An 11,119-nucleotide genomic window follows, 5' to 3' on the forward strand; every position below is an offset into this window, starting at 1 on the left:
AAAACCCAGGGATTAGTTGGCCCAGAGGGAGCCCAGGAGGGGATGAGCACTGCTCAGAAACTTAAAAGCTTTGGCATGTCCAACAGGGCTAATTCAAAAACTGGAGAGGGAAAGTGCCTCTGTATAAAGAAAAGAGTCTAGCCCCAACAGGGTGAGCCAGTTACCCTTCTTTCTGGCCCAGGCAGCTGGGTACATGAATGAGTGGAAACACCTTCCCAGCGAAGGAAACAAAGTGAGATGCATGGGCGCACACCTGGATGGCAAATCGTCAGACTGGTTGGTGCCGATGTATGATAGAGGAGCTGTAGGACTGAGACACTTACCGGCATTCATGGTAGCCCACCAATACAGACTGTCAACAAAGGAGGCGCCCACCTCAATCAGAGAACATCGGGCAGTCAGGCACTGAAGGTAGCCAACAGAGATACCTTGAAACCAGAGGAAATGTCAGGAGCCACAAAGTCGGGGGACAATGCCGAGCCAGTGAGAAACTTCCCTGGCCTGCCTCAGGAAGTGTCAGGAGGCAGGCGCCAGACCCAAGCAGCTAAACCCCAATGGTGAGTGATGAAATTCCCTCATATACCCTGAGGGTTAAGATCATAAATCTGAGGAGAGAAGAAAGTGTGGACTTGATGGCAGCAATAAATTGGGGCTGCACCTGAGGGCTTGTAAATTTGAATATAGCCATGAAACTAAAGCTAGACACCAAGACACCAAGAAGCTAGAAAGCCCCATCATCTTCCAGCAGATGGATGACACCCTCATGGGAGGGGCACCCCCTCCCCCATTGAACAGACTGGGATGGTGTGGCTTGGGGTGGCAGAACACTGGGAAGGTGGTCATTCCACAGGACCCAGTGGAGGCCAAGAGAACAGAGTTTTGATGATCCAATATTCAGGGAGCATACCCAGGTTCCCGATTTAAATTCGGAAGGAAGAATGGCAACTGTGTGGATTCAGCTGGCCCCTTGGCGAGAGCACGCAGGCAAAGCTATCCAGGAAAACTGATTGGGCTACCCCACCACTCACAGAGACTTGACAAAAATAGTTGTGGAAAAGGATAGTGATAAACTCCCCATTAGGAGATGGACTGTGCAGATGAGTGGGAGCCAGAGGCTCAGGGCTCCAAACCAAATTTATACTTGATAACCCCCTTTGAACTGAGGATCCCCAAGGGACTTACAGAATTCTCTGATTCTGACAAGGATAACGAAAAGCTAAACCAACAAGAGGCCCTAGGCGGAGTCAACACAGGGACAGGGGACTACAACCGGAGGGCAGCCCAAACCCCAAAACAATGATACCAGGGGGGGTTCAGAGCTAAAGAACTTTTAGAGAGCTATGTGTGTGAGGCCCGAACTGCGGAGTCCCCAAAGAAGCCTAGAGACAGAGAACTTCATTGCACGGGCCCTGGAATGGGCCTGTTGCGTGCCAAAAAGGTGGCATTCTGGGAATGGGATGGGTCCCAGAATGCCTTTTACTGCACGGAGGAATGCTGCAGCTGCCGCTGGGCATTCCAATCGCATTCCTGCTCCATTCCAGGAGGCACGAAGAGAACTGTTCAAAAGCATTCTCCAAAATCGCACCCCCTGGAACGGAGCAGGGACGCGATTGGAACGCCCGGCAGCAGCTGCGGCATTCCTCCGTACAGTAAAATGCTTTCTGGGACCCATCCCATTCCCAGAACGCCCCCTTTTCGGCACACAATGGGCCCATTCCAGGGCCCGTGCGATGAAGTTTGGAGGCTCTGACAGTATGGGGGCCAGGAAAGTGATGAGAGATAGCTTGGACGTTGGTGAGGAGCCCACACAGATTGAGCCCATTGCCCAGTGGTTAAAAGGGCGGATAACTAAGGCTGATGGAGGGGGCCCAAAAAACAAAGACTTAGTGACTATCCAGAGAAAACCATGTCCCACAGGTCTCCTTGTCACAAAAGACAGCCTGGCTGAGACCACAAGGAGGAAAGCCTCCCAGCCTACAGGATACAGCCCTCAAGGCATCCACATCCTGAATCTGTCCATGGAACCTTAGCAATAAGATTCCTTCCAGCCCAAAGGAGTAAGTCAGACAGCCAAGAAACCTTGGGCACATGGCTGGACAAGGCTCCAAATAACCCTCTACTTTGGGGAGGGACTTGTAAAAGTCACTCAGAGGGTGAAGGTGCCAGTAATGGTTTTGACAGCCCACAGGTTGCACTGACAAGCCCATCTGACAGAGATGGGTTTTGTAAATCCAAAGGCTGAGGCCAGTGGACAAATTATCAACTATCAAGACTTTGTGAAGAAAATTTCCAGCAGCTCAATAGCTGCCTACACTGAGGCCAAACGCTCATAGAACTTTGGACCTGAAGGATACAACTCCTGAAAGCCAGGACAGAGACATTAGACCAGGGGTAGGCAACCTTTTTGAGCCGGGGGCCGGGTTGCTGTCCCTCAGACAACTGGGGGGCCGAAGCCAAAAAATAAATAATTAAATAATTTGTTTTAAAAAAATAATTAAATAAATAAACTGGGACAAATGTAGGACAAAATTTTCAAATGGAGGACATGCAAAATTGCTGATTTTTTAAAAAATGTTAATATAAATGCATGATTCAGAGGCTTCTATAGACAATTGCCCCCCTTCCCCCCCTTGCCTGCCGCTTGCCCCCCCTTGCCCGCCTCCTCCTGATAGGCCAAAGGCCCCACGTCCTCACGCGAGAGGCCAAAGGCTCCAGCAGCAATCGGCGGCAGGACCATCCTGGGGCCAGTCCCAAGGCCTTGCCGGGCCGCATCCGGCCCGCGGGCCGCAGGTTGCCTACCCCTGCATTAGACCATTACAGCTTCAGTTGTACTTAAAATGAATTAATCAATTGTTGGGGATAACCTTATGTCATTCTTAAAGATATATATGGTGATATTTCACTGTTGGGGAAAAGGGAAAAACCAGACCTAGTGTGATGTGTCTAATGAAGCTTTTACTTTAAGTTAGATTGTTTAAATGCCTGTGTTTCAATTTATTGTGTTTACGATTCCATGATTCCCTGATAGATCAAATGGGTGGGATTTAGACTGTTTTGATCACTAGAAATTTTGTATTGTCTATGATGATGTGCCATATTGTTTTGTCCTTATACTGTTCACGATCATATTGATATTGTGCTTAGAACTTAGATTTAACGTGGTTGATAGTCATGTTTTGATGGTATAGTTCTAGAAAGTGGTGACTCTGAGATTCATTTGGTTAGATTTTGGGGGGAACAGACCGCTCAAAAAGGGCGGACTCCCGGTGCCTGTTTTTCCACCAGAAGGAAGCCACAGCCGCCAAACCGCACAGCTTCCCAGCGGTGGAAAAAGAACCTGCAAAAAGTGAGTTCTTGTAAAGCCACGGCGGCAGCGTAACAAGTGCATTTTATGTGTTTTGTAATTTTTTAATTGTAATTTTGTAAACCGCTTTGATCTTTTTGGAAAGGCAGTATATAAATAAATTTATTATTATTATTATTATTATTATTATTATTATTATTATTATTATTATTTATAAGCGCCATGTGGCACCATGCAGATGCCGCACAGCACTTATGTAACAATGGCGATGCCTATGTATATAGGGCGCCACCATTGTTATGCCCTCATCACATCCTAGGGTTGCGATGCATGTGGGTACTCCGCCCCCAGGCAACCCTAGCGTTGCAAAGGGCCCATATGTACCGGGCCTTTGATTCCTAAATGCCTTGATTTACTAATTGCATAAAAGTTTGCTTGCCATATTTCTTTGAAGTTGGTTGATTATCCTTAATGTGTTACGTGAAACCATTTGTTGAAAAAAGACTAGTCAACGAAGTTACTGTGGAGTTAAACTTGTCGAGGTCCTATAAACATCTACATCCAGTGTTCCATTTTAGCTTGCTGAAGCCAGCTTTAGCTACGAACCCATGGGGGATGGATCAAGGACCACCCCCACCGCAGATAATAGAAGGGAAACAGTAGTTTAAAATAGCTAAGATTTTGCACTCAAAGATTCATAGGGACAAGTTACAGTACTTGGTCCATTGGAAACATTTTCCTGAGTCCAAGACCGAGTGGGTATATGCCCACCATCTAGATGCCCCAAAGATGCCAAAAATATTTCATGAAAAATATCCTGGCAAGCTGGGTGGGAGGGGGAGGTTGAATTTTTAAAAATGGTAGATTCCTCCTGGGATGGCAGGATGTCAGACCCATGTGTATGGTTCTGTCATGATGATATGATGGCATGCTGATATAACAATGTAATGCTGTGATAACCTGGTGAATTATTGGAAGGATGGATATGGGAATATCAAAGTGTATTGTATATTAATCAATTGAATGCTGTGGATGTGGGAACAAGTGGAGGGGCAAATAGTAATGGGATGAAAACTTATACAGTGTAACCATGTTATACGCGGGCGCGCTATACACGGCTTTGAGCTTACGCGCTCAGGCTGTGGGGAGCACGTGGGGTGCAAAGGGCGGTGTGTCCCATTCAGATCAATGGGACGTGCGCCCATGGCGCGTGGAGATACCACACCGCCGCGTGCACAAGCCCCATTCAAAAGAATGGGGCTCCAGCATAGGCGGAATTCGCCTTATGCGGGGGGGGTCCGGAACGGATCCCCTGCGTAAGGCAAGGGTCCACTGTAGTTTTATGACCCTGCCTTTCCTGCAAGAGGATTTGGCTTGTAAAGGAAGGATACTTCCTTTCCTCCCTTAAGGGTGATTGAATGGTAAACACGGGAGAGAGAAAAAAGGACATGAAAGGTTGCTTTGATCGGGATCAAAGGGATTTAAGGAAGGGGAGATTGGATTGTATGAATCCTAATACCACAGTAAGGGTATCAGATCCCCAGTTCCGATAAAAAACTCGGACTGTGAACTTCTGTCTTGATGTCCAGAGAAAAAAGTCTTTTGTTTTCAATCACACTAAGATGTTTTCCTAGTTATTGGGAACTGAGTCCACAGATCCTGACAGATGGCTTCTTTGTTGTGTGACAGTTGTTGTTGCTGTGTGCTTTCAAGTCATTTCCAACTATCATGGAGTTTTTTTGGCGAAATTTGTTCAAAGGGGGTTTGTCTTTTGCTTTACTCTGAAGCTGAAAACGTTTGACTTGGTCAAGGTCACCCAATAGGTTCCTATGGCTGAGCGGGAATTCAAACCTTGGTCCCCAGAATGTTCATATTACTACACCATGCTGGCCCACCAACTAACTCATCCACTTCTGCCCTTTTCTCATTGATTGACTCTAATGACAATTGACTTTGTCCTTTTCATTGCATTTTGTTTTCTTCTTGCCGTGTTTAAACATCTGCCTGAACTACTGTTGAAGAACTGTTGTTTGAGTATGCTCATAATACATTTTAATATAAAAACAAAATAAAATTAATAATCTCCTCTTTTTTTCTCTTTCTCTCTCAGATAAAGTTGGTTTCAATTTTCCTCCAGTTGAACTTAACAAAATGGTCCTAAATATGTCTACAGAAGAGACTGTTGAAAGGGTCGAGATTGAGTGTACCTCACTGGGAAGACACAACTACATCAAGATTATGGTGCCAATTGTTTACACATTCATTTTCATCACAGGTATATTTGGAAACAGCTTAGTAGTGATTGTCCTTTACTTCTACATGAAGTTGAAAACTGTGGCAAGTATCTTTCTGTTCAATTTAGCCTTGGCTGATTTGTGTTTTATAGTGACTTTGCCATTATGGGCAGCCACCACAGCCATGGATTATCACTGGCCTTTTGGCAATTGCTTGTGTAAGTTAACATCAGCTGTATCAAGCTTCAATCTCTATGCCAGTGTTTTTCTGCTCACATGCCTCAGCATTGACCGTTACTTGGCAATAGTGCATCCAATGAAGTCCCGGCTTCATCGCACAATGGTTGTTGCCCGGATAACTTGCGTCATCATCTGGCTGCTAGCAGCAGTTGCCAGCCTGCCTGTTATGACTCACCGCAGTGTTTACTTCATTGAAAAAGTAAATATAACTGTTTGTGCTTTTCGGTATGAGACCAACAGCAGCACAACCAATAGCACATCGGTTAAAGTTGGATTAGGCTTGTCCAAAAATATGCTGGGATTTTTAATCCCCTTTGTGATCATTTTAACAAGCTACATATTAATTTGGAAGACCCTGAAAAAGGCTTACCAGATCCAGAGGAACAAGACAAGAGGAGATGATATTTTTAAGATGATTGTCGCAATTGTACTTTCTTTCTTTTTTTCGTGGGTTCCTCATCAAATATTCACTTTCCTGGATGTGCTGATCCAGCTTGGTGTGATTGAGGGTTGTCACATTGCTGATATTGTGGATACAGCTATGCCCTTCACGGTCTGCCTAGCTTACTTTAACAACTGCCTGAATCCTGTCTTTTATGGTTTTTTTGGAAAGAACTTTAGAAAATATTTCCTTCAGCTTTTGAAATATATCCCTCCAAATGTCAGGCATGCTAGTCTGGCAACAAAAACAAGCTCCCTTTCCTATCCTCCATCAGAAAACTTAATCCAGAAAGCTAGAAAACATGGGTCCTTGGACATTGAATGATGGCTTGGCAACAGCACATGTTTTCTGCAACTAGAGTGATGATGCTCACACGACCTCCATAGCTTAAAGTGTTAAACCATCTGAGACACATCATCTTTATGAAAACTGAGCAGTCACCTTTCATTTCACATTATGAGAAGGACTGTTGACTGTTTACAGCAAGTGTTAATTTAGTAAGTCAGCAACTGTGTTCATCAACATCCTGCCTTTCAGGGTGAAGCTTGGGTAGAAAGAGTACATGGTAGAACTCAGAACAACGTGCGATATACTAGAAAATGTGCTCCGATTCCTTATTTCATTCTATCAACTTGATGAAATTTGCTTTTGAACTTGTATGAGCATATATACAGTATTGTGTTGTTGTTATTGTGTGCCTTCAAGTTGTTTCCAACTTGTGGTGATTTTAAGGTGACCCTATCATGGGGGTTTCTTGGCAAGACATGTTCAGAGGAAGTTTGCCATTGCCTTCACCTGAGGCTGAGAGAGTGTGACTTGCCCAGGGTCACTTGGTGGGTTTTATGGTCAAGCTGAGAATCAAATCCCTGTCTCCATAGTTGTAGAACTATAGTCCAACACTCAAAACACTATACCACATTGGCTCTCACATATAGATACAGATTCACATTCTTGGGGGGGGGGGATGGCATGTCTTTTACTCTCTCTCTCTCTCTCTCTCTATATATATATATATATATATATATAGAGAGAGAGAGAGAGAGAGAGAGAATAAAAGGCATGCCATTTTTTTCAAGAATGTGAACTGTACATCTTGTAGGCTAACTTGATTGTAATCAAAACCTTCCTAGAACTACATCTTCATATGTAAACAGAAATCCCATTCCAGTGGCAAAGACGATCAAGACTGGGACAGCATACATATGCAGTACTATGAGGCTTTTAAAATAAGACAGAAGTATACACATGAAACAAAATGATTTTATATACATTCATTTATTATTGCCTTCAACTCATAATTCTTGTTGGCTCAGTGCATGACCCCCATGCTACAGGAAAAAAACATATAGATTTGAAATAATGTGGAAATTTTCTGTCCTGTTCCCCCCCTCCCCACACACACACACACACACACATGCCACTCCACATCCCATTGCTTCAGGCATACCAAGAATACTTCTTTTTTCTGCTGGCAGAATTCTTTTCAATTCTTTTCAATGTTGGTTTTGCTTATGTTGTAAAGATTATTATTTGTATTTATTGTACAGTAAAGCTTTATCTTTGAATTCATTTTTTCTGTCTTGGATTTAATGTTCCTTGTCATAAAAATATGTAATATTTATAATCCTTCCTTCCTTCCTTCCTTCCTTCCTTCCTTCCTTCCTTCCTTCCTTCCTTCCTCTCTCCCTCCCTTTCTGTCTTGTAAAAAAGTGAGCCAAACTACCAAAAGGTATCAGTCACTTTGGTATCTCAACACTACACTGTTAGAGCAGTTCAACAGCACTTTAACTACCATAGCTAAAAGGAATTCTGGGATTTATGCAGATCTGGACAGTAAACAAGAAAGCATTCTAGAAGAGAATGCTAAATCCCTCTCTAAACTACCAATCCCAATGTTCCTTAGAATAGAGCCATGATGGTTAAAGCAGTATGAAACTGATACAGCACTGTGAATTTTTAATGGAACTTTAAATGCGCTATTTCAAGATGCTGACACATATCTCCAAAACAGCATTAGTGCCTCAGACAGTTCCTTTGAAGTTTGGACTAAGGCCTGGAATAGATTCACCAATCCACTGACATTAAAGACACCTCCCCCATGAAAATGAGCAATCTGTTGAAGATGTATATCATTTTCTTGTGGACTTTGCATATCCTTTAGTAGTTTCATCTACACATACTGTATATAAGAACTGTAATTGTACCCAAAATTAAACTTCATGACTGATAAATGTTACCTCTAAACAGTACAAAATGGTAATATAGTTGATTGTATCTTGGTTGTTTCTAGTGTTACATCATTTAACACAATATTCTGTATGATATATACTCTGTATCTCAAATACTGTGAAAGGTATTGTCCACATAATATATTTGTATTTGAAAACACTGTCATAATTGTTCTTGTTATCTTGTATTATTGTTCTTGTTATCTTGTATTATTATGGATTATTTTGGAAATTAAGCCAAATCCTATGAAGAGTGCAGAAATGAGCAAAACGCTGTGCGTGGTCATACAAGAGTAGATGGAAATATCAAAGCCATGATAATACAGGGACCCATGTACACTTCTTTGCAAACATGGAGGCTCCCTATTTGTCAGCTAACTTATTAACTTCAAGGGACAGATAACATGTCTAGGGTTCACCTGCTAAAGTACGATTGGGAATGGTGTGACCCTCCATATATTGAACGTGAACTTCCAGTATCACTGGGTAGATGAGCTATAGGTGATAGGAGCTGCGGTCCAACAACATCTGGAAAACCACATGTTCCCCACTTCTGTGCTAATGTAAGTGGGAAGATCCATGCGGCTGAAGAAATTCTGTACACCTACTAGAGTCACTGAGCATAAAGGGTCGAGTGGCTCAGTTCATCATGGTGCAACTTCTTATCTCCCCCAGAATCAGAATCCTTTTTTAAAGTCCATAAACCTTTTTGGATATTACTATATTTTATCCGATTTGTCACCATTAGTTTAAAGCCAATCCAAAACCCAAATTATCATATTTCTTCATATGTAGCATTGTTGTTGTTGTTGTTGTTGTTGTTGTTGTGTGCCTTCAAGTCATTTCTGACTTATGGTAACTCTAACGTGAGCCTTTCACAGAGTTTTCTTGACAATATTTGTTCAGTAAGGGTTTGTCCTTCCCTTCCTCTAAGGCTGAGAGAATGTGATTTGCTCAAGTCACCTAATAGGTTTCCATGCCTGAGCAGGGATTCAAATCCTGGTTTGCTAGAGTCCAACACTCAAACCAGTACACCACACTACCTCTTTTATATCTACCAACCCAATTCTTAAAGTCTTCAGAGGCTCCACTCCAAGTGCCCCCTCTGAAGGAAGGGAGACAGGTTACTATCAGTGAGAGGGCCTTTCCAGTAGTGGCACCCCACTTATAGAACAGCATTCTCAGATTTCCTCAGCAGTATCCCTGTGATCTTTCAAATGCCAGCTGAAGATTTACCTTATCCACTAATGTCTGGGCCGTTAATTTTCCTGGACTTTGAAAAACTCCCAGTTCCCACATGGCCAGAGGAGAAGGAGCCAGACTGCTAAAGATACCCTCCACATACTGTGTTAGTTAAGGACAGAAACAACAAAATGTAGGCATCTTATTAACATCTCCAATTTTTCTCCTGTTTGGTATGTAACATCTTGCCTGATGAAGAAGCCAGTGGAGCTTCAAAAACTTGCAACAAGTACATTGTGCATTTCGGTTGGCCAATAAAGGTAGTGTTGTTTGGTGGATTTTTGTTTGAATTTACTAAATAGCCAACACAGCTACCCCTTCATGTTGTCTCGGCTTATTGATTTTTCAATATGTATTTTTAATTTTTGGATTTCTAAGAGTTTATTTTCTTTTCGTATTGTATATAATTTTGATGCTATGGTTTGATGCTTGACTTTATTTCTAAATAGTGTTGTTGTTTTTATTACAAGTCAAGTACCATTAAAAATGCATGTTACAGTGGCACATCAGCATCATAAAATTAGTTGTTGAATGAATCTGTCAGTGCACAAACACTTTTGAATTAGCTAATTCACAAACACAAAGAAGTTTACTGCAAAATGTGAGCTTCTTGCAAACTCCTAGCTAATTGCTATTAAATAGTAATCAAATCCAAATGACCCATAAAAATCACGGGCTACAACATATATTTTGTGAAGAGCACTGAATTCTGCATTTATGTTTACTTTTTGTGCATTATTTTGAGCCCGACTTTTCAATACTACTTTACATTTGTTTCAAAGACAATGAACAATAAATACAGATACCTGAATATAAGTCTTTATTATCTGTACAATTTAGAGCAACATGCTTTATTAAGTTGTATAATCACACAACTGATAAACTGTTAGCACTTATATAGATCCATAAGAACTATTGAACAATGTAAATTTTGATAAAGCATCTGTTTTAAGTGTAATATGTTGTGTAACATTTAATGATTCTGTTTGTAACATCCATAAGAGAAATAATTAAAAGGACAAGAGTCATTTAACGTGGAGTTATACATTTAAAATATTTTTGTCCTACTGGAAATAATGAATAGCACTGGCATTGTTATTAAAAGTTAAGAGATGCAAAATGAAACATGGAGAGAGCTCAGCAGAAACGTCATTTCCTAGATTTACCCTCTGATTACAGACATGTTTTTATTATCTATTGATTATTTTACATACACAGAATCTGAGATGCTGTATTATATTACATTCAGTATTAACGAATATAGGACTTTCACCAATCAAAAATGTCTTAATGGATTAATCTGCAAATATCAATTTACTGGTTCATTAAATCTGCATTGATTTATACATATATTTTTAAAAGCATAGTTCTGAGGACAATACACATTACTTATTTTAGATGATACACATCACAACAGGTGCAATCTTAT

The 11,119-nt window shown here is 41.6% G+C and overlaps 1 protein-coding gene across 1 annotated transcript in view; it reads left to right on the forward strand.

Annotated features, from left to right (window-relative positions):
* AGTR1 (angiotensin II receptor type 1) overlaps positions 1-7,019 on the forward strand; it is a 54,125-nt gene extending 47,106 nt beyond the window's left edge. The window contains exon 2 of the mRNA XM_042460814.1: positions 5,415-7,019. Within this exon, the coding sequence (XP_042316748.1) occupies positions 5,456-6,544 (1,089 nt within the window). The 5' untranslated portion in view covers positions 5,415-5,455 and the 3' untranslated portion in view covers positions 6,545-7,019. The remainder of the gene's footprint in view (positions 1-5,414) is intronic.
* Positions 7,020-11,119: the final 4,100 nt, after the last annotated feature.

Source organism: Sceloporus undulatus, chromosome 3 (assembly GCF_019175285.1).
Source record: "Sceloporus undulatus isolate JIND9_A2432 ecotype Alabama chromosome 3, SceUnd_v1.1, whole genome shotgun sequence".
In the NCBI taxonomy this organism is placed as follows: Eukaryota; Metazoa; Chordata; class Lepidosauria; order Squamata; family Phrynosomatidae; genus Sceloporus; species Sceloporus undulatus.